At 41.3% G+C, this 24,733-nt stretch overlaps 2 protein-coding genes across 4 annotated transcripts in view; one reads left to right on the top strand and one right to left on the bottom strand.

Moving 5' to 3' along the window:
* The window catches only part of adcy7 (adenylate cyclase 7), a 69,730-nt gene extending 61,603 nt beyond the window's left edge, over window positions 1-8,127 (top strand). For both annotated transcript variants that reach the window (XM_050059041.1, XM_050058968.1), the window contains 9 exons: window positions 402-506; window positions 832-1,028; window positions 1,227-1,335; window positions 1,661-1,819; window positions 2,417-2,563; window positions 2,868-2,975; window positions 3,119-3,233; window positions 5,634-5,758; window positions 6,812-8,127. In XM_050059041.1, the coding sequence (XP_049914998.1) occupies window positions 402-506; window positions 832-1,028; window positions 1,227-1,335; window positions 1,661-1,819; window positions 2,417-2,563; window positions 2,868-2,975; window positions 3,119-3,233; window positions 5,634-5,758; window positions 6,812-6,958 (1,212 nt within the window). In that variant the 3' untranslated portion in view covers window positions 6,959-8,127. The remainder of the gene's footprint in view (window positions 1-401; window positions 507-831; window positions 1,029-1,226; window positions 1,336-1,660; window positions 1,820-2,416; window positions 2,564-2,867; window positions 2,976-3,118; window positions 3,234-5,633; window positions 5,759-6,811) is intronic.
* Window positions 8,128-8,163: 36 nt separating this feature from the next.
* On the bottom strand, window positions 8,164-23,498 carry brd7 (bromodomain containing 7). Of its 2 annotated transcripts, none has more exons than XM_050050072.1 (17): window positions 23,390-23,498; window positions 22,821-23,014; window positions 22,619-22,706; window positions 22,473-22,530; window positions 22,148-22,292; window positions 20,639-20,749; window positions 18,903-19,072; window positions 17,877-17,991; window positions 17,474-17,549; window positions 16,753-16,860; window positions 16,510-16,645; window positions 13,698-13,809; window positions 13,526-13,573; window positions 12,707-12,794; window positions 10,683-10,826; window positions 8,590-8,730; window positions 8,164-8,333 (listed from the first exon to the last, which is right to left on the bottom strand). In XM_050050072.1, exons 1-17 carry the CDS (start codon window positions 23,436-23,438, stop codon window positions 8,263-8,265), a joined length of 1,854 nt encoding a protein of 617 aa, XP_049906029.1. In that variant the 5' UTR covers window positions 23,439-23,498; the 3' UTR covers window positions 8,164-8,262. The 2 variants fall into 2 exon arrangements, with proteins under 2 accessions (XP_049906029.1, XP_049906038.1); XM_050050081.1 differs by having other exon boundaries at window positions 13,526-13,570.
* Between the last annotated feature and the right edge of the window lie 1,235 nt (window positions 23,499-24,733).

The following is a 24,733-nucleotide window of genomic DNA, read 5'->3' as shown; positions in this document are numbered from 1 at the left end:
AATGCGATGACAAATAATGGATTGACAAGAGATCGTCTGAGCGTGCTGGCATGGCACTCTGGATCTCTGATAAACAGAAGTAATAAGAGACATCGATCATTTATTCTCATGATATGGCGTTGATTATCTTGTTATCTCTAAATTGTAAAGCCCATTTTCTCATGATAACGAAATAATGAACTTGTGATCTTGAGATAGTGACATTAAAAAAAAAAAAAAAAAAGCAAGCGTGGTCATTCTTGGCTTCTGTGTAAGACTGCGCTCACATGTCGACAGCAATGAGAGGGTCATTATAGACTCTGCTATTTCTAGCTGTGCCACACTTCATTGCTGCCATACCAGACTTCAAAGCACGGTGTCCAGTGGTTGCCTGTCAGTCAAATGTTTTTATCCCTCTGCAGTGCTTCATCCAGACGCCACAGACAGAGTGTCCCACTGATATTGGTGACCTGCGTCACAATGATTCCCATGAGCAAGGATTAGAGGAAAGTCTCTTCTACCTGCCAGTGAGTGATGGATTTGTTAACCACAGACAATAATGAAATGGCATTATTTATTTTTTCATATCAGACTGGATTAAATAGTATTTGCAAATAGTTCCGGCATGTTTAATTGAGTACCAGAGAAGACATGATGCTTCACAGAGTTATACTTTGCAAAATTAAAAAAAAGTCCTGATCTCTGCTTACAGTCACATAATAGTGTGTTATAAAACATTTTATCTATTGTTTTTATGCTGCTTATAAATGCCAAATAAGGGTTGTGAAAATAAATGATCAGATCTGTTGCTACTGTTGTTTGACTCTAATTCCTTGGCTTCCTCTCCCTCAGTATTCCGTGTACTGCTGCATCCTGTCACTCGTTGCATGTGGAGTCTTCCTCCGGGTGAGCTTTGAGCTCAAAGTGCTCTTCCTCACCCTGGCCTCCACCGCATACTACATCATCATCCTCAGCACCAAGAGCGAACTCTTTGTGGTCTACGGAAAGGTCCTCTGCTATCAGCAGCTCAAGGGCTGCAACTGCAGCAGGTGGGACTGAATGTAGAAAGCAAATGTGTCAGAGGAGTTTAGTGAGTACCACCTTATGATAACTTAACCAATCAGTGCTGGTGGTTAATGTCACAGTTCCATAAAGAGACATTATATTTATTCATAACAAAATTATGGTGCGTAAAATGTGTAAATGGAAGCAAAGTGCAGCCATGAATGTTCTCGTTTGTTCTACAGCAACGATAGCGTCATCTTGAGCTTGATAGGGCTGGTGAAACACCCCCAGGAGATGAGCTGCATATATATCACCCTGTTTCTGGTCACCATGCTCATCATCTCACAACAGGTAATGACTGTCCTCACCTCAGTTTTACCCCTCACATCCCAAACTGAAAACATATTAGCAGATTAAAAGTATAAATGTGCAGATGGAGTCTGTATATTCGCAGTCAGATCATTAAAGTATTTTGTGTGTTTGTTATTGTAAATTTATCTATGTCTTGAACATATTTATCTGTTCCTGCCGTCCATCAGTTGTAAAACGCTAACAAGTATTCAAAATTTGGGAATAAATAAATCAACAAGGCTTCGAGATATCCAGGAAAAATCCATTGACATTTTTTAAAGTTGTGTTTTCCTTCATGTTCACTCATTGTGTTTCTGTCTGCTAGAATGAGTCCTGCTTTCGCCAGGACTTCCTGTTAAAGTATAAGAACCGCACAGAGCAGGATGAGATCGAGACCAGGGAGAACCTGAACCGCCTGCTGCTGGAGAACGTGCTGCCGGCCCACGTGGCAGCGCTCTTTGTTGGGGAGAATAAAAAGAATGAGGTGAGAGGCGGGGATCCCTGTTCATTATGTGCTGTATGATTAGTGATAATATATTATTCAGCTCAGGAGGCGAGATGTTAACATTAATGGCGTCCTCCTCAGCTGAGCTGTAACGTTAGCTAGCTCAGTGGTGCTAAGTGAGCTAGCAGTAGATGCATGCTTCCTTCTGCGCGGTGATACAGTTGACGGCTGTAGTTCGGTAGAAGGAAAATAGCTCCTACATGAAACTGCTCACACCATGTCTGTGGATTATCTTGAGTAACTGGGTCATGATTTCTGGAAAGAGACATAACTGTTGAGTTTTTCACATGTATTTTTGTGTGTGTGTGCTTTGAGCACCACAAGCCAAGTGCCATCTAGATCCATTATATACAAGAAAAAGCAGACATCTCTACAGCTGATGTCTTGCCAAAACAATCTAGACTGATGAATAACACTTTTGTTAAGAGGAAAGATATGTAACTGTGAGTTGTTCTTGTATCATCAACAGTAGTAGTTACAGGAAGCCTGTCTGAAAACTTTATTTCAGTCTCCTTCTGAGTGAAACTATTGGCTGTGCTTTCTGAATTTTTTTGTTTTTTTATTTTCCCCTGACAGGACCTCTACTATAAGTCGTATGACTGCGTCTGTGTGATGTTTGCCTCAGTGCCAGATTTCAAAGAGTTTTACACTGAGTGTGATATCAACAAGGAGGGCCTGGAATGCCTGAGGCTCCTGAACGAGATCATCGCTGACTTTGACGAGGTCAGGAGGACAAAGAAGACTCTTGTATCCCCATCCCTCATTTCATTACCAAGTGCATCTCTGTGATACATGACAGATTTGTCTTTAAAGCCCCTAAACTGTTTTCAGTAGCTCTGTTTGTGCACTTATGCTGATTCTGAGTGTTAGTGTGGACCCTGATGGGCAGAAACAGTATTATTATCTAAACTCATGCTGAAGAATAAGAGCTAAACATGGCGACAAGAATAAATACTGTAAATAAATAATGAAGGCAGGGATGTGGAAATTCCCTCTCAGCACCCTTTGTTTTTCTCTAACTTAACAGCTGCTGTCCAAACCGAAGTTCAGCGGTGTGGAGAAGATCAAGACAATTGGCAGCACTTACATGGCTGCTGCAGGGCTTAGTGGGACGCCTGGTCAGGAGAACAATCAGGTGGAGTAGCAACTGCTTCAGACCGGGGGTCATACTCGGGTCAAATCAGCTTTGTTAACTGTTTCTTAGCAAGTCATCACCCTGTCATAAAAACCATGAAACTGGAAGCAGTCATAATGAGGTAATTGAATCTGTTATTTCAGGACAGAGAAAAGCAGCAGGCCCAGATAGGCATCATGGTGGAGTTTGCCATTGCTCTGATTGGCAAGTTGGACGGCATCAACAGGCATTCCTTCAATAGCTTCAGGCTTCGTGTGGGTGAGTGTGAGCTTCAGCACCAACCTTTCATTGACTAAATACTGCACTGCTCTGTATCCAGCTCTGTTAGGACTGACGCAATAACCCAACAGGTTTCCTTGGTTACACTGTGCATGATTGGCATCTGTGTAGTGTTCTGGCCGTGAGAGCAGGTGCATTCACTGACACTCGATTTTTAGGTTGTGTTGCACTCAGGACTGCGGCAGAAGTGAACCCACCTTAACAATCTAATGTACAGTAACCTTTATTTTATATTTCCACTTACTGTGGTTAACTTCTTAACACTAAGTAAGTTATTTCTGCTGCTAGGATTCTTTCAATCAAAACACTAATAAAAGACAGACTTCGGTGATGTCATGAAGTAGCGTGGGAACGTTGTTAATCATGTTCACAGTCAAGTTGATGTGTAAAAGTTTTTTTCATGTTACGTTTTTTAGCTTCATGCCATTTAATTCTGATGATATAGCCACAACTAACATAACGTTAACTTGCTAACTTACCATTAGCATTAAATGAGCGGACTACACATAAGCTACTGTAGCCAGTGGTGTATCGCAACCTCAGCCTAGCGCTGTTATCCATGCTCAAAACAAGCATAGTAAAAATAACTTTATTACTTTGTTACATTGTAGTAACGTTACCGTACGCATTAGCTTGGTGGCTGTCATGAGCCAGTTGTCATGGTAGCACATAAGAAGCCAGATCAATGTTGAAGTATATTGGGTGTCTATTGGAAAAATGTGCTATGTGACAGAAAAGGAAATACTGTATTACTGTTACAGATTATTACTCTGTGACATTGTATGATTCCTTTCTCCCTCTCTGACCTATCATCTGGTGTCTCCTGTGTTCCCCTGGAAGTCAGAGCAACTACAGGGGGTAAAGGTTATGTGACATCATTAACAGGCAACTAAAAGAAACGCACTGTTACCTTGAATAAAATTACAGATTTCTCAAAAGATAGAACCTTGGTCTCGTCATTTTTAGACATTTAATAGAAAAATATTACATATTTTACCTTTCAGAAGATCTAATAATACATAAAGTGAACGTCATACTCAAGCAGTGACATAGAGACAGAACCCAGACGAGTGTCGAGAACCTTGAACCTCTGTCTGTGTCTGCAGTCCTGACACAGTTATTCCCAGACATCTGATTATGAGCAGACAGCTTACAGGATAAAAGGTTTGGTTGAAACATTTACATTTCTTGGGAGATAAAAACATACATCAAGCATAAACACTGAAATTTGTTTTGAGTGGTATAAACCCTCTTATCAGCAGCCATGTCTAAACACTGTGCGACTGAAACTAAATCCTCTTTTGAAACAAAAAGCAGTGTTGTTGTTTTTTAGCGGTGTCATCATGCTTTTGTAATTCCTCTGCTGCCAGTTTCACAAGGAAATCCAATTAAATGATAATGTAGTTGGCATATTGGTCTTTCCAGGTGTGAAAAGCTTCTTAACTACTTCATTGTTTTGCATTGAAAGTCAGTGTAACAGAATAAAACTAAACCGATCTCCCCTTCTCTTAATAACATTACTGTGTGACTTTATGAACATCGGCAACTGTAGCCACGATTGAACTTACAGGATGATAATAAATGCTATAACACAGTGTGACAGCATCACAAAAAAGAGGAAGAGTCAAAAGCCAGAGATGTGACACAGTAAGGTTAATTTCTCAACAATAACCATCTCATGTTTGCAAACATTAGTAACCATTGGTTACAGCTCATAGTAAGGCTGCAGCTGCACAACCGCTTCACATATTGAAGGTTTTCTTATGAATTCAGCTTTTCATGTGTAACAAAAAGATTGTGTTGTTTCATCTTAAAAGATTTGTAGTCTGGCTTTAAAGCGTAAAGTGCTGCCAAGTGTTTTGAAGGGTTTCAAGTATATTTTAAATGTGAAGGAATTCTCAAAGAATAGATCACTTATTTTCTCAGATGTAAATGAAGCAAATCCAAAGAATCCCCATCCATTTTAATGTGATTAGCCATGAAACAAGCTGATGCCTCTCCCAGTTTTAACACTCAAACTTGTTAATAGATGCTGTGAATGTTTAATGCCTTAGCCTGCTGGGTGCTCAGGGAAGCATTTCATGCAGTGTTTGATATTTCACAAATCACTGACATCCTTTTAAGAACAGCTGCAGTATTGTCCAAAGCCTTTTCAGCAAGTATCTCCTGCACAAAAGATACGAGCCACTCAGAAAATGTCCTTGACAACAGCATTGTATTAATAAATTAAAATTTCCTTTTCTAGTAGATCCCTTAACTACCAACAGAGCCACTGTGCAACCACTCTTCTTGAATCTTATATTTCATCCTGTGGTTTAATTCTACACCCTCTTACTTTGCACATGAACATGATCATCAAATATTATTGTTCTTCCACAGGTATTAATCACGGCCCGGTGATAGCCGGAGTGATCGGGGCGAGGAAACCTCAGTACGACATCTGGGGCAATACTGTGAACGTAGCCAGCAGAATGGAGAGCACCGGGGAGCTGGGAAAGATCCAGGTACAGAACGTTCATAACAATCCAACAGCAATATTTCATCTGGTGTCCTTGAAGGTCAAATGGTCACATGTCACTTCTCACAGTCATTGCTGCTTAGCTTTGTATCGCAGATACCATCACAATCATGGCTGGATTTATAAGATCCAATTACAGTCTCTGGTCCTGATTTCTTCATCTGCTTTTAACAGCGACAGAAAAAATTCCATCCTGGGCCAGTCATAAGAACATCTCATTTCCAGCTGCAATTGCACTTTATTGCCGTGTGTCAAAATTCATGCTCTCACCTGAGAGATGACTTGAATTACTTTACCTCTGCTGATGGCACCTCTCACAAAATGTAGTACTACCATGGCAACAATATAACGTTGCCATAATGAAACTGTAAATCAATATGTGCATTAAGTAAGAGAAGTCAGGTGATACTTTTTGTTGCAAAGAAGTTCTCGCTATGTATATTGAACTCCTTGAATTCCAGATGTGACTATTTAGCAACAACACACATGAAATGTTACAAACGTGCTCTTCACAGTAGACTTGTTAGATTTCTTGGCTGCAGTTGCGGTTCTGTATCTACCAGAGAGCATCATTAGATTCTGAGTCACAGCATGGTTTGGTAACCCAACAGTGCAACGGAAAAGCAGGCTTGCCAGCATCCACGAAACAACTATGCAGGTAATGGGGGAGAAAGAATAAGATCCATACAGATCCTGAACAGGAAGGCTGCCATTAAACAAGTGACAAAAACATTTGGGACTCTCAACATCCCCTCTTTTCGGAGCACAAACCTCTGCCATTAGGGAGAAGACTGTCAAATCAAACCGCTTGAGGCTATCGTTTGCTCCAGCCTCCATCAGGCTGCTGACGCTAACGCAAAATCTTGGTGCAGTAGAGAAAAATGCAGGTTCCCTTTTCAGATGCCGTGTTGTCCATGTCAAATTTCTCTTATGTTGTAAAATATCTTCATGTTGTTTTTGTGATGTAATGGACTGTAGCGCTGTGTCCAAGACACATTTTCCCTTGGGGACATTGAAGTTTATTCTACTGTACTTCCAGGTGACAGAAGAAACAACCGATGTGCTGCAGAAGCTGGGCTACTCGTGCGAGTGTCGAGGGTTCATTAATGTGAAGGGCAAAGGGGAGCTGAAAACCTTCTTTGTGTGCACCGACATGAGCAAGCAGCAAGGTATGGGGCTGAGCTGAGGCCAGGCCGCCACAGCCAGCACAACTGGAGACAGACATGTGTACACAAGCCAAGAGTTTACAGACTCCTGCGCACCACAAGTGTTGAGACAGAACTGACTGTGATGCAGCTGTGTTCCTGCGATGTTAATGAATGAAAATACTAAGGCTTCGCTGCGTGGTGGATGTGACACAGAGTCGACACTTGCTACTCCGGACCTGTTGAATGGATCAGGGTGTGGCAGTCGTGGTGGAGATGGTCAGTACGTACAATCACCGTCTTTTTCTACTCACAAACACATTTACGTCCAGTGATCGGTCACTTTTGTACTTTTTTCTTTGTCTTTAACTTAGATGTTTGCGATTGAAAAAGTGTGTTTTGTCCTAATGCCAAATACAGTTGTGTCACTTTTGAAGACCTCTCCGGTCCTTTAAAAACAAAACCATGGATTCTGTTTGGATCATAATTTGAAACCCATCTGGTTTTCATGTTTTGAGGGGGGGGTGGACACACTGCTCTGTTACTGTGTAACGAGCATGACATATGTGAAGTGGTTAGACAGAGCCGTTTCATTAACAGAAACAGGCTGGACAGATGAAGTTAGAGAGAAAAACTCTTCTTGCTCCTTTGTTTGGGACATTCACATCATGAAAAGTAGTGTTTCACTTTCTGGCTGAGCTGCAGATGCTAAAGTTACTGTACCAACACTTCTGCTCTTCATGTGAACATCTTTTAGGTTCTAGCTGTGTAGTTTGACAGTACCAACTGTTGAATTTGACTTATACCATAAGATATGTGCTGCATTTCAAGAGGAAACTCAGAAATCCATGTGCTGTATGTGCATCACCTCTTTGTGTTTATACTGCTTGTCTGCATTTACGCTGCAATGAGGGAAACCTGTGACGCTCTCCGTGGTGTCCTCAGTGTGTGTGATCTCACAACCTGCCTGCTGTGAATGTTTTTCTGACTCCAGCTCAGACGCTCACCTGAACTGATGTTGATCGCTCCGTGTCTCTCTGAAAACTTGATGTCTTGTGGCCTTATCTTTTGAGACCGTCATCATGTCTGTAATTGTGGTTACAAATTAATAATAATAATAATAATAATAATAATGTATTGGCCTTCATGTGAACAAATGTGACATTGAATTTTGTACAGTTGCAGAATGTAATAAATGTTTTCCTAAGTCCGCATTCTGTCATTTCATATATCACAAGAGGTGAGGTTTTTTTAATTAAAAAAAGTTTATTGAGTGAAATGCATACAAATGTCACACAAAAAGCACCTTTCATACAAAACTTAACTTATTTAACTGTAACTTTAATTAAACAGCCGCGACTGGAGCTGTGTCCTGGCCACTGGACGTGATCTCCATTGGTTCAGCCATCTCCTGCACTGAAAACAATGAAAAGTCAAATATTAGATTCTGAGCTCAAATAATTGTAATAGAGTTAATAGTGTAATATTTCCCTCCGAGACACAGTGGAGTAGATGTCGAAAGTGCCATGGAAAGACTTGGCTGCAGGTACCTTAAATTTGTACTTCAGTTCAGTAGTTGAGTAAATGTACTCAGTTACATTCCACTACTGATGTTATTTAACACACAGACAACCACAAATGGTATTTCAGTATGTCCTGTAAGGTAATTTACCTGTGGTGAGGTCAATGAAGGGCCCAGGTGGTTCCGGAGGTAAAGCGATGCCCATGGCCTTCCTGATGCCGTACACACTGCTGACATCACACGGGGCCACTTGCCCAGTGAGCTCAGCCAAGTTCCCAGTCACCTTCTCAGCTGCAGACAAAGGAAGAGACAAAAGGAACATTAACAAGACAAGAAATTATATAACAGTGTATTTGCACTGGAGGAGACATATCCTGATACCATCTCCAGTCTGACATTAGGTCCACTTTAATCAATTTCTGTGGGGGGTGGGGGGGGGGNGGTGGGGGGGGGGGGGGGGGGGGGGGGTTGATTTTCCCTGACCAATCACCAGAGACCAACATATCTGCCTGAATCTACCATCGTCTCAAGTTAACACTGATGTATTGTACTGATGTACAGTCATACCGGTTTTGCTTGTGTTTTAAGAGCAGAGCAGAGCCAAGTTAAGACTAAAATCATACTAAGAAACAATTTAACAATAGCAGCATCTTTTTTGTCTGCTTGCCATTGTTATTATGCTTGACAACAGCCTTCGTCCACCCACAGTGCTTATTGGATCAATCAATTGTCAACCAAGAATTTACTGTTTCATGTCATCATTCCAAACAAATCAGTCAAATCAGAGTGGGCAGATTCATAGTTCTGGGCCCACACAAGAGGAGACAGGACCAATCATAAATGATCATAGCTCGTTTTGCCAATTTTGCAAACGATTCAACCTTTAGCCAGAACATTTTTACACTGAAGTTCTTAGTTATGTTAAAGGAGTAGTTTGACATTTTATGGAAATACTCTTATGTGCTTTCTTTCTAAAAGTTAGATGAGAAGATGGACGCCACTCTCATATCTGTATGGTTCATGAAGCCACCACTAGAATCTGGTCAGCATAGCTTAGTATAAGGACTAAAAACAGGGAAACAGCCAGCCTGACTCCGTCCAAAGGTAACAAAATCCCCCTGACAGTGCCTCTAAACTCACTAACACGTTCTATCTTGTTAATTTAATTGAACCAAAAAGTATAAATTGCTGTGTGACCATTAAAATGTCACCAGTATCATGTAATACACACAGACCACACCAGCTTTGCATCATCACCACGAAAGTATCTCGCTGTCATATAAGGAAAGGAACAGAAAAAATGCCAAAAAGCTATGGTGCAGTGGGTTAACCAAGACTTTCACACTGAGATCTGAGCTCATAACAAACTGAATATTCACTGTCAGTGTGGTAAATAACTAAATGATGCTGCTGACAGTTACTATTTATAGACAGTTAACACTAGCTTGAGTGAGAAGCCGCTGCAGTCACGTTACACTCAGATAGTATAGTGGCATCAGAGTGTTGTCTCCAACTGAATGGCTACTAACAGGCTGATTATTTACAGACAACACTTAATGATACCCAGTGATTCAATCAAATATGTACAGATGTCAGATAAATGCCTGGGGAGTGTGTCTTTGAAAATGTATGGCTGTGTTGCTCGAAGGCCTAAACATTTCAAACTGCTTTAATAAAGTCATGGAAATAGGTGAATAATATGGAAAAGTTTGAACATTGATTGTTAATATGTGAAGGAACCCTGATTATATTATTGTGGCTTTACAGAGGCCGAGAGCAGCAACTTCCTGAAATCTCCACTGGTTGCCTGGCAACCTGTTTCCATGTGTTTCTAGGCTTCATGCTAAGCTCCTCTAACTGGGTGCTGCTGTAGCTTCATGTTGACTGCACAGACATAAAGAGTGGTCGTTAGCTTGAGCAACGATAGTCAGCTTAGCCTTCGTAAAATCCAAGGAGAAGACATCACAGCAGTCTTCTCTGCAAACAGTGAAAAGTCCTTAACACACACTACACTAAAACTCAAAGAAATCGGTCTCTGTGATTGCTTCTTTAAACAATACATCCCTGAGAATAAAGTCAGTGTTGATCTGAATCATATCACCGTCTAACTGAAGCTACAACACAAACCACATCTGTGTAAGGTGGCTGGTAAAGAGGTAAATGGAGCAGTGTTTGAGGTCTACAGCTGGTGGAGACGGCTAGGGTGGAAGAACAAAGGGGGCCATGCACTGAGAGGCTCTTACCCAGCTCTAGCTCCTTGGCAGTCGGAGCCAGCAAGCAAATCATGTTAGGTGGCTGCTTGGCGCTCAGACGCTCCTTCTGTGCTTCCTGCAAGTCATGCAGGAGCTTTGTAGTCTCGTCCAATTTCTGCTGGAAGTGCAGGGCCTCTGTGACAGACAGGAGAGAGAGGCAACCCACATGCAGTTAATACTTCCTCCAGGTTCCTCCAGTTACCTTGTGGTAACCCCTCCTGTCATTTGTTACACATATTGAACACAATACATCCATTCTTTCTCCGTCCTGATATGGAGCCCTCAGTCTTACAGTTACATGAACATCTGAGAGTGCTGAGGGAGCACAGGGGGAGAGATAAACTTTGATGGGATGTTAGAAAGATCTGAGAGGATATATAATGGGGTGCTGAATGGCTAAATGGCTCATCTAACTGCTTTAGATGAGGGCTGCTTTTTTTCTTGTTTTGAATTACCTCAATGGCAACAGCATTTAGAGTGTAATTATGAATCTCTTTGTTCACATAGTCCTTTGAGACGCACATAAAGCAGTCAGGCCTGACTCGGTTCACAAATCTGTGTCCTGCTCCCTGGGTTGGGCAGATGAGATCTGTGGTCTGTGATTTCAATTGTATGAGTTCATTTTCAAAATGGCACTTATTGTGGAGTTGAAAATGTTTTGCTGTTTATCTGAATGGTGTCTGATTCTGAACTGAAAAAGCTAAGAGTCATTTGATGTGTGCATATGGAATTTCACACCTGGTTCTCACATGTAGTCACATCCATCGGGCAGGTTTATACTTACATTTAGGCAAATTCACAAAGTCAATCATTGGATATACAAAGTAACTTGAAGCTAGGACACATGTATATATAATCAATTAAAATAGATAAATCATTTACGTCACTAGTCAAGCAAGAATGACAAACATTCACTAGTTCCAGCTTCTCTCTGTTTATACCACTGTAAATTAAATATCTTTGGTTTCTGAACTCTTGATTGGACAATAGAGCTGGGCGATAAATTGATACTATTTCTATATCGTGACATGAGACTACATATCGTCTTGAAGGCCTTTGCGCAGAGTCCGTCTAAAAATAAATACGACTGCAACTTGTGTCAAACACGTCCGAAACTTTGGTCCGTTCTTTAAGTTTCCGGTACAGGTTCAAATTTCTGCGTTTTTCGCATCCGTCAGAACCTTTAGAGACGTTTGACCAAAAAACAGTTAAGAAAATGTGGTGGTGGGACACAGCTGCGACAAGACAGAGAAGCAGGGCGGACAGAATCATTTCATAACCGAGATAGCTCACTTTCAACAGGTCAGATGGTAATATTCAGGTGGATGATGACTAAGAGCAGGATGTGGGCCGCACACAGAGGGTGGAAAGCCAGATACGTAACTCCAGTGGAAAGAGGCAAAGGAGGAAATATGTCTTTCATTTTGTCATGTATTGCGAATTTTCACAACAAATAGAACAATAAAAAGTGTCAGAATCAGTGCGCAAGGATTCTGTATTCAACAATTTTGTTTGGATGATGGATGAAAAAAAAAAAAAAATGCATCCATACAAAAAGGAATCAGTGTGCAAAGGCCTTAAGATTTTGGATATCGTAAGTGTTGTCTTCTCCTGGTTTTAAAGGGTACGTTGCAGCAAAGTGATGTGATTTTTCTGGACTTACCAGACTGTTGTAGCTGTTCTATTATTTGCATTTACCCACTTTGTCATTATACCCACATTACTGCTGATTGTGAAAACATTTTGTCAAAGTGTGAATAACCTACAACACTGTTACACTATCAATATTGGAGTACTGGTACAAAATTTTATTTTATTTTATATTATTTTTATTTTTTATTTTTCTTTCAGTGAAAATGAAATTCCCTATACAAGTGTTACTCATACTGCAATCAAAATATCTGTCATAATAATCATGATATTTTTTGCGTATCGTGCAGCCTTAATCTGAAATGAAAATGATTATTAGTTGCAGCCTTATATGTCACACAGACAGAGTCAGTCAGAATTTTTACCTCCAGAGAGCTCCTCAGCCATCTGCAGGCCTGCAACAGAGCGCAGGAAGTCAAGCCTGTTGCAGTTGGATGCTTCGGGTTCAGCTACCTATGAGAGACGAGGGGGGAAGACAACATGTTTAGTCGGGTTAGACAAATGCATTCCACGCTAGACAGCTGACGTTTCAAGGGAACATCCAGGGCTTTTGAAGCCTCTTTAGTCACGCTGCTTCTTCGCTCCAATAAAATCAAACCTAATGAAAAGCTTTAACACCCGGGCAGGGGATGAGAGTGAGCTGGAGAGCAGCCAAGAACAGCAAACAGCCGGGACAGAGGGTTGCTGTCTGCCTGATGGAGGGGCATGTACTTTGGTTTCCTCTGCTTCTCTGAGGAGCGATTCAGTCGCGCAGCCAGCGGGCACTGAAAGAAAACACGGGCCTCTCCAAATTCTCCAACGGCGGGCCTTGAGCGAGTAGCACCGCTGTGTTTTCAAGGGAAATGTTCTTTCCATGCGTGGATGGATCACAGCTAAAGGCAGGCCCCTGCTATGTTGACACAGCTGGTTGACGTAGCAACCATCTGCAGAGACCATCTATAATGACAAAATGAAATCAAGTATCCACGCACGCCGCACAACGGCGCAGCAGGAGCTCGTCTTCCGAACATCGCATCCAACACTGATGAGGGTGAATGCCTCCGGTTTCACATTACATAGCACACACTGATATTTCTCATTATGAACCTGATGTGTATTTCCATTTGTACAGTACAGAGGGACACACGACGTACAGAAACTGCTTATGACTGAGCACAGCTTTTTATCTGAGCATCAACTCTCACCTCCATGCCATCCTTTTTCTCTTGTGTGTTTGTTGCCTCCCCCACCTGCTGGACAGCCAAAAAAACAGACCTCAATCAGTCAAAAGATGCTCTTAGATTTCTACCCTGTGCTTTTTAACTCAATTAAAGAAAGTCAACTTGGATGAGTTAGCATGTCACAGTGGGTGCTTACTGGCTCAGTCTCCTTCAGGGTTTTTGAATGCTCTCCGTTCGTCATGGCGTCCAGAATATTGTCTGCCAGTTTGTACACGTACTCGTCTGATTTGGCCAGGAAGTCTGACAAGCTGCCAAACACACACACGGAGGAAAAAAAAATTACTGCTATTGTTTTCTACGCAGGAGCGAGGTAAAAATCAGAATCACTTTCATGGCCAAAAATAATGAGGAGTCGATATTGACACAGCTGACACTTGCTGAAGCAACAACCAAACCTCCTGCACGATGTGAGACAGACACAGTGAAATATATACACTAATTAAACATTTTCATGCATTTAAAAACAACGTTAATTTGCTTTTCCATGAAGAGAAATACAGGATTGAGGAGAGAATACAACTACAGTGAGCAAACAGTAACAATAACCACTGAACTAACACATAAGTGCTTTCTGCCACAGTGATTCGACACATACAATGAATAGCAAACTGAAGCTGAAAACACAAAGCAGCATGTCTTAAGAGGCACGTCAGATAATAACCTCAGACAAAAACAATTCCTCCGAGTATTTATTCTATTTAAAAAATGTGGTAAAGAAGGAGGTCAAGTTTGTTACGGAATCCCAGTGTTCATAAAATAAAATCATAAAACAAATTTCTCAGTTTGTTTAAAAGACAAAACATCCAGTCACCTTTATAGGAGCTGTATTTGACTTTAAGAGCAGATCTATGACTCAGAGTCTGAGCCAGGATTGCCTACACACAGCTCTCGACATGGAGTTGGCTGAGCTAGCAGCTAACGGTGCTAACAACAGCAACAGTGCTGACAGATTTAACATCGTTAACCTCGGGTAGGAAACCAGAGGGTGGGCATAATGCTTTTGTGAAGACGATTGTTTGAGGCCACCCTGAAGTTAGCATAGCCCTGGTTCCCTCAACAAAAAGCCAATGAGATTGTTCCACTGGAAAAGTTTATGATATTTAGACATTTTGTTCTGCAATATAATCTTCAAAAATGAACACCTCTTTATGGTTTTTGAGGCAGATATGAAATCATCAGAAGTTTAAAGCAAACTGAGCTATAAACAAACTACACCAAGGTCACATGACTTCAACATCACCACCACAACGAGGCTGTAAAGGGGACGTACAGCATGATGACGTTAAATGTCCCTGACAACCTCTGTAGTTTCATTTAGCCACTTGTTAGCAAATGCCTTTTATAAGACACGTAAAAGCAAAATTCACGAGTGGGGTATTTACTGACGTATTTTATGTCGTAGACCTTATTTCAGGCATCTAACCAAAAACCCATACAAAAACCCTACTGACCTCGAAAGACAGGGACTGCAAGTGCAAACACGCTAACTCATTTCTGTGTTTTAGGACTCATTCCTGCACCACTCTATAAGTTAACCTGTGGGATACACAAGCGGGGACTCACATGCACTGACATGCACACACAGAAGGACCATCTACCAAAATGGGAAAAAAAACAAAAAAAACAGAGAAGCACATACAGGGGGAGCGTGACTTCATTCTCTGCTCAGGACACCATCACTCCACTATATCTTTACATAGCAAATACACTGATCAGCCAAAACATTAACACCACTGACAGGAGAGGTGAATAACACTGATCATCCATTGATCCACATGAATGCAAGGACCCAAGGTTACAAACCTTGACACACACCACCCACTCAAACATCAATGCAGACCAAGTACACCCCTTCATGGCAACAGCGTTCCCAGATGGCAGTGGCCCCCGCAACAGGACAACATGCCATGCCATGCTGCAAAAACTGTTCAGGAATGGCCTGATGAACGTGACAAAGAGCTCAAGGCATTGACCAGGCCTCATAATTCCCCACGCCCCAATCCCGCCAAGCATCTGTGTGATGTGCTGGTACCTTAGAACCAAGTCTGATTCATGGTGGGGCTTTCTTGGATCAGTTTTGGCTATGACGTTTTAAGGCATGGACACAGGAACGTGGGGGTGTCCAATGGTGTCTGGCACCAGGGTGTTGGCAGCAGATCCTTTGAGTCCCATGGGTTGCGAGGTGACATACCAGCAGATCCTAAATATGCTCGATCAGATTGGATCTTGAAAATGTTGAGGCCAGGTCAACAGCTTGAGCTCTTTGTCACGTTCCTCAGACCATTCCTGAGCAGTTTTTGTGGTGTGGCATGGGGCATTGCACTGCTGTGGGTGGGGGTGGGGGCACTGGCATCGGGGAGTGCTGTTGTAACACTTGGTCCTTTGGGGTATTTGCGTTGGTTGGGTCAAGGAGTGGCATCCACATGAATGCCAGGACCCAAGGTTTCCCAGCAGAACATTGCATTGTAACAAGATGTTTAATGATATTCACCTTCACCTGTCAGTGGTTTTAGTGTTTAGGCTGATAGGTGTAGTTGTTTGCTGCTGTATCAATGTTCTGAATGTCGTACACATGACAGCACCTTTAATATTTAACCTGGACATAGGGACTTAAGAGATTACAAGCACAACTCAAACACAGAATGTGCAAAGCCGTAAATGTATAAAGTAAAATTCTTTGTGGAGATATACACCACCAAAGAGTATCATGCGTGTCCTATAGCACAGTGGCCCCGACTGCCATGAGATAATTAAACAGTGTAGAAAGAAGATGAAGCCACAGTGTAAGAATTGAAGGGTTGGAGTCAGGAGGAGGCCAAGTCTACAGCTGACCTCCTTCAGAGTGAAAAAGAGAAACATCTGGAAAGCAATCAGCCAGGAATGCTTCAAGTGACGTTCTGTATAAATGCCGAAGAGCTCGAGCGCGTTTGTGGTCATACTGTACATACCTGTCTGAGCCCTGAGGACTGGACTCCTCACCATAGAGAGAGTAGATAAGGTCAGAGTCCTCCTTGCTGACGTTGGCGTAGCTGGAGTCGTAGGTGGGTGCGTAGGAGGTGAACGGCCCGTAGTTGACATAGGACACTGTGACATAGGACACTTACAGCTTATTATCTGTCAATAAGCTCAACCAGCAGAGAGGAGAGGTCACACATCAGGTCTCTGATATTAGTGATGTGCAGAGACATTACCTGGAGTAATCCTGTTCCTCTTGTCCTCCCTGAAGCCCTGTAGGGTGTTCACACCGCTCTGCAGCCGATTGGACATCATGCCCAGTTTCACAGGACAGTAACCAACATCTGTAACAGGAAACGCTTACATAAGTCCTCTTCCCACCTCATTTTCTTTATTAATTTCCAGTTTTTCTCGATTGCTAAAACGGCTTAATAAAACTTGGATCCATTGATCTTCATCATCACCTTCTCAGCACAGCCAAAGTGGGGGTTTTTTTGCACATGTTTTAACACATTTTTTTATTGGTTTCACACCCTTTTTCAAAACAGTTAACACAGATCTCATAGAAATCCCTAAAACTCCACTGGATTAAAATCCATTCAGAGCTGATGGAAATTACTCGCGTAATTATGAATCTCTAATGCACCTGTGTGTAACAAAAAAATAAAAGATGCTTCCTCGATTGCTATTTGCAAGCGTGGATGAAAGAGGCCTAAGGCACGTGAAAAGGAATAGTGTCATAAAATGAATGGGGGAAAAAATCTTAGAAATGGTCTCTCTTTTTTTTAACAGAATTTTAACAGAGCAACTCAAAAAAGTTTAAAAACTCCAAAAGAGAAAAACAGCAAATATTCATATTTCTCAAACTGGAGCCAGTAATTTTTTTTTTTTTTTTACATTTTTTGCTCGAGAAAAAAAAAGTTGTTTAAACACCATGATGGTGCCAGATGGACCTACCTCCTGCTGATGGATCTGCTGGGTTGAGGATTGCCAGAGTGGTGGAGCCGTCAGATTTCCGCCTTGCAAACTCCAACTACATGACAAACAAATGACAGGGCTCAATTGCAGCAAACACCCTAAAAATCTCTTTGTCAGTATGAGGAATGGCTGTGTTGTGATTAAACACTCAGGATGGACCTAGAGAACATTAGACAGATTTCTAAACCATCACTTATCGACCAAAATCAACACCCATGAGCCTCACATTAAGGGAGAATAACTATCATGACACCAAGTTACTGGTTAAAATAACAGAAAAGTATGCATACTATCTCAACTGGGGGCTTTAAAATTATATACTTTTCTGTTCATGTAGTTATTTTGAAAGAAAGAAATCCTGAGTTTAACCCGGCTTTCTCACATCACACTGCAGCACTCTGTTGGACAGCTTTCCTCCAGACTCCTCGATGACCTTGCGGATTTCCTCAAGCTCTTTCTCTACCTTTGCCGCTTCATCCTTGGTGTCCTTGTCTTGTCTGGAAATGAAACACAAATTGATATACAGCAGATGAGACACATTGGTCATGAATGAAAAGGTTTTTATTCTGTGGCAAGAAAAGAAAAAAGCATGCACACTGCAGCAGAATCCTGCGGGGAGAAAACCTGCGAGAGTGCTTCTGTTCATTAAACACCTACAGTCTGCTTTCAGATAATCTACCTGTAAGCGTTTTGCTGACGTCAACAAACGCCATCAATATTTCATACACAGCGTCTCCTGTTATAATACAGGAGGTAGCTGAATGAAAAACAGCACAGTAAAGGTTTCTCGGCTGTTCCTCTGACGGTGAGTCATAACCGACATGTGACTTTACTCATCCGGTTCTGTTACATCACTGGGCAACAACACCGATTGAAAAGATGCACAGCCTTGAGAGCAAACAAGACCCAGCATGCTGTGAGGCATTCCTCACATTCTCAGCCTCCAGCTTCACAGTGGAAAACTGATTCACTCAAGTGTGAGAGGAAAACAAGTTCACAGAAACCAACACGATGTGGGGAACTGGTTCCATCAGCGTGCTGCATTTTGACTTCTGGCTGATTAGTTATCTAAACCCTAACCGTGCTGACGTGTGACTGACAGCATGTATTTCAGTTTTTAAAATCTAACTGTGGCAGGAGAGCTGGAAACTGTAGCTGGACAGACGGAATTAAAAAATAAAGTCATCTTTTGTTCAAGATCAGAGACAGATTTTGATCATTTTTTCGACGGACACAAGCACACAACTTAAACTGACATTAGAACAATGTGAAGCTTCAAAGGATTTGAGTAATGAATCCAAAGTCTTTAACATTCTCGCAGTGAAATCTGGGCACTCCGAGCTTAAAAGTGTCTGAATATGACTGTGACTTAAGGAAATGTGTATGTTAAGTCAGCAGGTTAAAGGACCTGGGTGTGCTGGGTGTCTGGGATCTCTCGCTGGTGTCTGTGGTCGAGGGTCCCTCTCCTTTCTGGTCCAGGCTGATGTTCCCTTGTTCCTCAGTCTTTCCCGGCAGTTTGGCAGAAGGGTCGAGACCAGACATGAACTCTATGCTTTGCTTCAGGCTCTCCAGTCTTTCCTGTTGGATAGACAGTTCAATAAAAACTTTAATTTTTTCCACTTAGGATCAGGAAGGAGAAAGAGAATAATTGTGAGAAAGAAAACCCGTTTGATAAAGCTGTTGGTTGTACCACTACAGTTTGAGGCTATCTGCTGCCCCCATCTGTTGTATTACAGCAAACGCAAAGTCATTTAACTTGGTTCCAGTGCTCAATATGAAGTTTGAGGCAAACACAACACTGCTGCTCTTCATTAAACTAGTATAAAAAGCTAAATAATGACATTTTACAGTGCATAAAGCTTTGTGTCAGAGATTGGGAAGATTTACAAATGTGCAGTAAATATCATTTGGGTTTAAAGGAGTCCTGAACATTTTTTTCTATTGAAGGGTGTTGATAACTTTAAAACTTTATTGTCATGTGTTTGCAGGGTGTCTGCAGAGGGTGTGTAAGAGCAATTCAAGATCATTTCTAATTAAATTTAAAATTGAATTTTGGAAAAACTGTCCTCTTTTTCAAGCATTTCAGGTTACTATAAAGGTAATTATGTGGTCCCGTGTAGAGTTAGGTTCCATGTAGGAATATGGTATTAGAGTACATTAGATTAAGGTTAGGCTTCATTTTGCCAACAGCTTAAGCAGAGTATAAAGTAAATAGACAATAATAGATTCAGCGCCAGTTTTTAAGAGTTTAGAAATGTGGACTTTTACACAGAGGAGTCTGACTCATTTTGACAAAAAGAAATTAAAAGATGCATAAATAAAATTACATAAAGCACCTGCAGCAATTAAAACCTAACAAATTCAAATTTAAGACTATTTAATAACCTTTAAGGCCTAATATTTATATTTGGGGCAGCAGTAGTTCAGTCCATAGGGACTTGGGAACTGGAGGGTGACTGATTCAAGTTCGCGTCCCGTGCGTCAGTGTGAACTGATAGCTGGAGAAGTGGCAGGTCGCCTCCTGGGCACCGACCCTCCAACTGCTCGGGGCCCCTGTCCATGGGCAGCTCCCTCGCTCTGACATCTCTCCATTTAATGCATGTATAGGTTTTGTTTGTGCATGTGTGCATATTTCAGGCCTGTGTGTATATGGCAATAGAGTGGAAACTGTTGAATTTCCCCTTGGGGTTTAATTAAGTATATCTTCTCCTTCTTTTTGTATAAAATTGAATTTAAGGCACAAAAATGTATAAGGATCTGCAGACACCCTGTGTTTAGTTTTCACAGATAACAAAAGGTTGCGTGTTGCCTGTATAACTATTCATTACTGTATACTGACACATAGTTTCAAAATAAACCTGGCTATGTTTGCTATACCAAACAGACATATATGTAATTTAAGCTTTAAATTAAAAAGATACAGCAATAACAATAAATGCCCCAATTAACTCTTTTCCTACTAAAAGGCTATTATTAAATTATGCCGGCTGTCTACAATTCCTTATGGAGTACTGGTGTGAATGACCAATAGGAGACAAATGAAAAATGCCCTGGTCCATGTTTTCATTCCAATTAACTGGACAGTACTGTGCCGTTGGTATGATTCCTTAAATAAGTCTTCTTCAGAAATCTTCAGTTTCTTACCTGGCTCAAGATCTTCATTCCAGAGTGTAACAGTTTCCGGGCTGCTTTATGGTAAATTGTCTCAGGTTTGTTGTAAATCATGGCATTTTCACACATGATCCTGAAATCCGCCTGCATCAACACACAACACATCAACACATCAAACACTTGACACAAAACAGCTCTTGTTAATCAAAATGCATCTAAGAGTGTATAATCCCGGTCTACATGACAAACCCTAATGCCTTGGCCCATGCTAATGACTATTGGACAAATGTAAGTGTTTCTGATTAATTGTACTTTGTTTTTACGCTCTGTGCAAGTGTTCTAATTTTGACATCAATCCAACATGATCAACAGCTCCCAGGGTGCAACTGTCATGTTTTTTTGACCCAGATCCCGATCCAGTCCTTTGATATTACAATTACAATACTTCTATTTATCTAAATGTTAATTACATATGTAACTAACTCTTTGAAATAACAGATGTAGCCTTCTAAATTTGACACACTTTATTTCTAACGAGTTACTCAATCCAAATACTGCAGGTCCTGATTCGAAACTATAAAACTGATGAACTTAAATTACTAATGTGATTAGGGATGCATGATAATATCAGCATGTCATCTGTATCGGCTGATACTGGCTTTAAAATGAACTATCAGAATCGGCCAACATGCTTTTTATTATTTTGCACTATGTTGAACATTATATACACTGAAAAGAATTGTATTTCATGTCTTCATCTGCTGGGTGCAACATTATGATAAGAGTATGCATGCATAATATCATGTTAATTTCACTACAGAAGAGACTTGATCACTAAAATAAGCTGGGGAAAAAAGTGGATATATCTGTTATCAGTCAAATTAGTTGCTACATATCGGCATATCGTCAAAAATACAATATTGTGCATCCCTAAATGTGATATAAATGGAAGTTTGACTGGGATGGAAAGCCTTGGTAGGCCAATGGTTACAGCCATGCCATGTAACGGCAACATCCGCAATTAGATTCCTGCCCTGGGACCGTTTGTTGCATGTCATACCTGTCCCCCCCATTTCTAGTGTGCATCTACATCAGTGGTTGCCAACTGGTGGGTTACTCCTAAAGTGGGTTGCAGGTCCATTCTGAATGGACTGCAAGTGACCCACAAATGTATCACGTTTTTAAAAAACACACTTTATTTTGAAGTACAGTGAATTTCCGGCACAGAGTTTTTATTTTTAAGTGCTGTTTCTTTTTGCAGAGTAAGTGAATAACAGACAGAGGCAGCAAACTAGCTCAATGACACGGACAAGTATGACGCTGAATATATTCAACTCTGTGGACCTTGAATTAATGAAGGATAAATCTGGACCTTGTGGCTGGATCAGTTGGGAACCATTAAAATACACAATTATCTGTTCCAATAAAGGCAAAATATGCCCCAAAAAAAGTCTAATTAGGAGAAGACGACTCTTAAAACTGACATGAAGTGATCACACAGCTTGGCATGTGATAATACACGTGTGTAATACAGATAGATACCTTGAGTTCATCCAGTGACTGATAGCACTCTTTCTTCACTTTATCCTTCATTGAACTGAAGTCCATCGGCCGTCTGATAATGGCAGAGTAGCCAGGAGCAATGAGGTCTGTGACAGGAAACGAGAAGAATGCACTGGGATCTTTCCTGCAGAGAAAACACACACATACAGTATTTACTCACAGCACCAGGCATACAGTAACTATACAATAGGGGTACGGGGGGCTGATGGTTAGTGCAGTCACAAGAACTATGAGGAGACAACAGCTCATAAATAAACACGCAGATACACAATTATATTGTATCAATAAACAATCAATGCTGCACCTTTGGAGCTGCCTGATGAGCTGGTTCAGAGCTTCCTGTAGGGGAGTTTGTTCCTTTTCTACAGGTAAGGATAACAAAGCATCAAGGAAAGTTTGAATTAAACAAGTGTTGACACAAACTGCAAACAAGAGGAAATCAGAGACTACCTTCCAGTTTGTCCAGCTCTGATCGGACAGGAGTTCTGCTCTGTTCATCATCTCCATCTGCATCCTGACCTTTCTTCTTCTTTGTTATCTACCATTACATAAACAAAACAATAAATGTAACGTGAGCAAACCATGTAGACTATTCCTTTTGAGACACCCTTTGCTCTGCCATCGAGAAGAATAGGATCTGTGGTGATATTACCTTCTTCTTTCCTCTGTCATCCTCTGGTGACCCAAAGCTCCTCTCTTTATCCTTCTTCTTTTTCTTCTTCTTCTCCTTAGGTTTGTCATATTCCGCCGGCTGCTCGTCGTAGAAAGTGTCCAGGCTCGAGCTTCCTGTCGTCACTTCGTTTCCAGAAACTTTCAACACCAGCTTCAGTGGTCTCTCTCCGTACTCTGCAGATATCAAGTCAACAAGAAGCATTATCGAGCTAACAGTATTACCAATGACAGCTGAGCCTTGCTAGTAACAAAAGCCGCTAACAGCTAGCTCACCTAGCAAGACTACAGCTACAGCTAACTTTGCACTGTACTCCTTAATTACCTGCCTGGTATTCATAGCGAATTATGGCATATTCATAGAGACATGCGGGACATAACAGGTAGCGTAAATCAGCTCGGTAGCTAGCCTAGCACCGCGCTAGCTAATCAGCTAAGTTAGGGCTAACACCGCTAAAAAGCACGAAACCGATTATTCCAGCATATTTATTTAAAAGCAAATGAGTAAATGTATAAGTGGATAAGTGCTTGAGCTATCTGTAGATTGAATACCTTCATATCCGTGCTTTTCGGACTTGTGTTTCTTGTGCTTCTTGCCCATTGTTTGTATTTTGATCTGGCACCGGCGGGTCGCTCTCTGTGATCTTTGTGAAAGCGGAAGCACTACAGGTCAGACCGGGGAGAACCATCGATACTGGCCTGCAGCGACACCTGCCGGTGAGGCGGTGATAACGCGAGGTGATAGGACCACCCTTATCGTCGGCAGGGGGCGAAGTAAGCTCAGTAACCATGGACCAAGCCATGCAACACTTCTCCTGTTCCAAGGGCGAAATCCGGGTCTGAAGGCTCCCCTAGAAAAAAAAAGTAATTTAAAACAAATTTCCTGCATTTCTACACTACCTGCACCAGTCTGGATTAGTTAAACCGAGTAGGTAGAGAACAGCATGGTGATTGGGTGGACCCTGTATGAGAAAATGAGAGAATAATCATATAAATCAGGGGCTGACTTTACCATAAGGCACCCAATTAAAAGGGCCCAAACAGTTATAGATCTATTATGATGTTTAGATATGAAAAATACTGAATTATGTTAATATTCTAACTCACTGTACCCTGAAATAACTTACCAAATTATTATTTAAAATAACAACTATACTTGTTGAACTTGTACACTAGAGGAAAACATTGCACCATTATATTGAGCTGACAGATAAATGTTACTGGTTATGCTGAAGATTCAGATTTCTATTGAAAAAATATAGCAATTAAAATACGATGCATTATTATCTATTCGACTGTCAAGCATTATATAAGAATTAAAAGCTTCACCTCGAACAGACCTTTACTGAATTCTAATACATTGTGCTGTGCCTCTCCTCCCTCTCCTCTGCAGGACTTTGATGGTGTGTGTTTTGACAAACAACATTATGATTATCTGGTCAGTTCTCACCAGCACAGTTCAGTACTATCACCTTACAGTTTTATCTCATCCAACTTCTTTTGTTTCTTTTGTGGTAGGTAAAACCACTGTGCTCAGTAGTACGAATGCAGCCTCCTCTACCTGACAGAGTATAATTTAAACACATAAGCTTGAACCTGTATGACAATTTCTTGGGGAGGGGAGGGTGGATTTCTCTCAGGTGACCCCCATTCCCCTGTGGAGACTACGCACAATTCTTGTACCCTTGTGATTCCAGGTTTTATCTGTCAGTCTGTATTATGGACCATTTATACAGACGATCTGACACAGAATTATGAATATTTCTAAAGACATGCTCTCTGCAAGCACAAAGAGCTTCGCAGAGCCATAGCAGTCAGTGAGGCCATCTTACAGTTGGAGCAGGCAAGTTCAATCATTGCTTAGACAATGTGCTCTTACAATGAGCTCCTAATAAC

This window comes from Epinephelus moara, chromosome 1, assembly GCF_006386435.1.
Source record: "Epinephelus moara isolate mb chromosome 1, YSFRI_EMoa_1.0, whole genome shotgun sequence".
In the NCBI taxonomy this organism is placed as follows: domain Eukaryota; kingdom Metazoa; phylum Chordata; class Actinopteri; order Perciformes; family Serranidae; genus Epinephelus; species Epinephelus moara.
The sequence above is the reverse complement of the archived record's forward strand: the minus strand, read 5'-3'. Positions and strand labels throughout refer to the sequence as shown.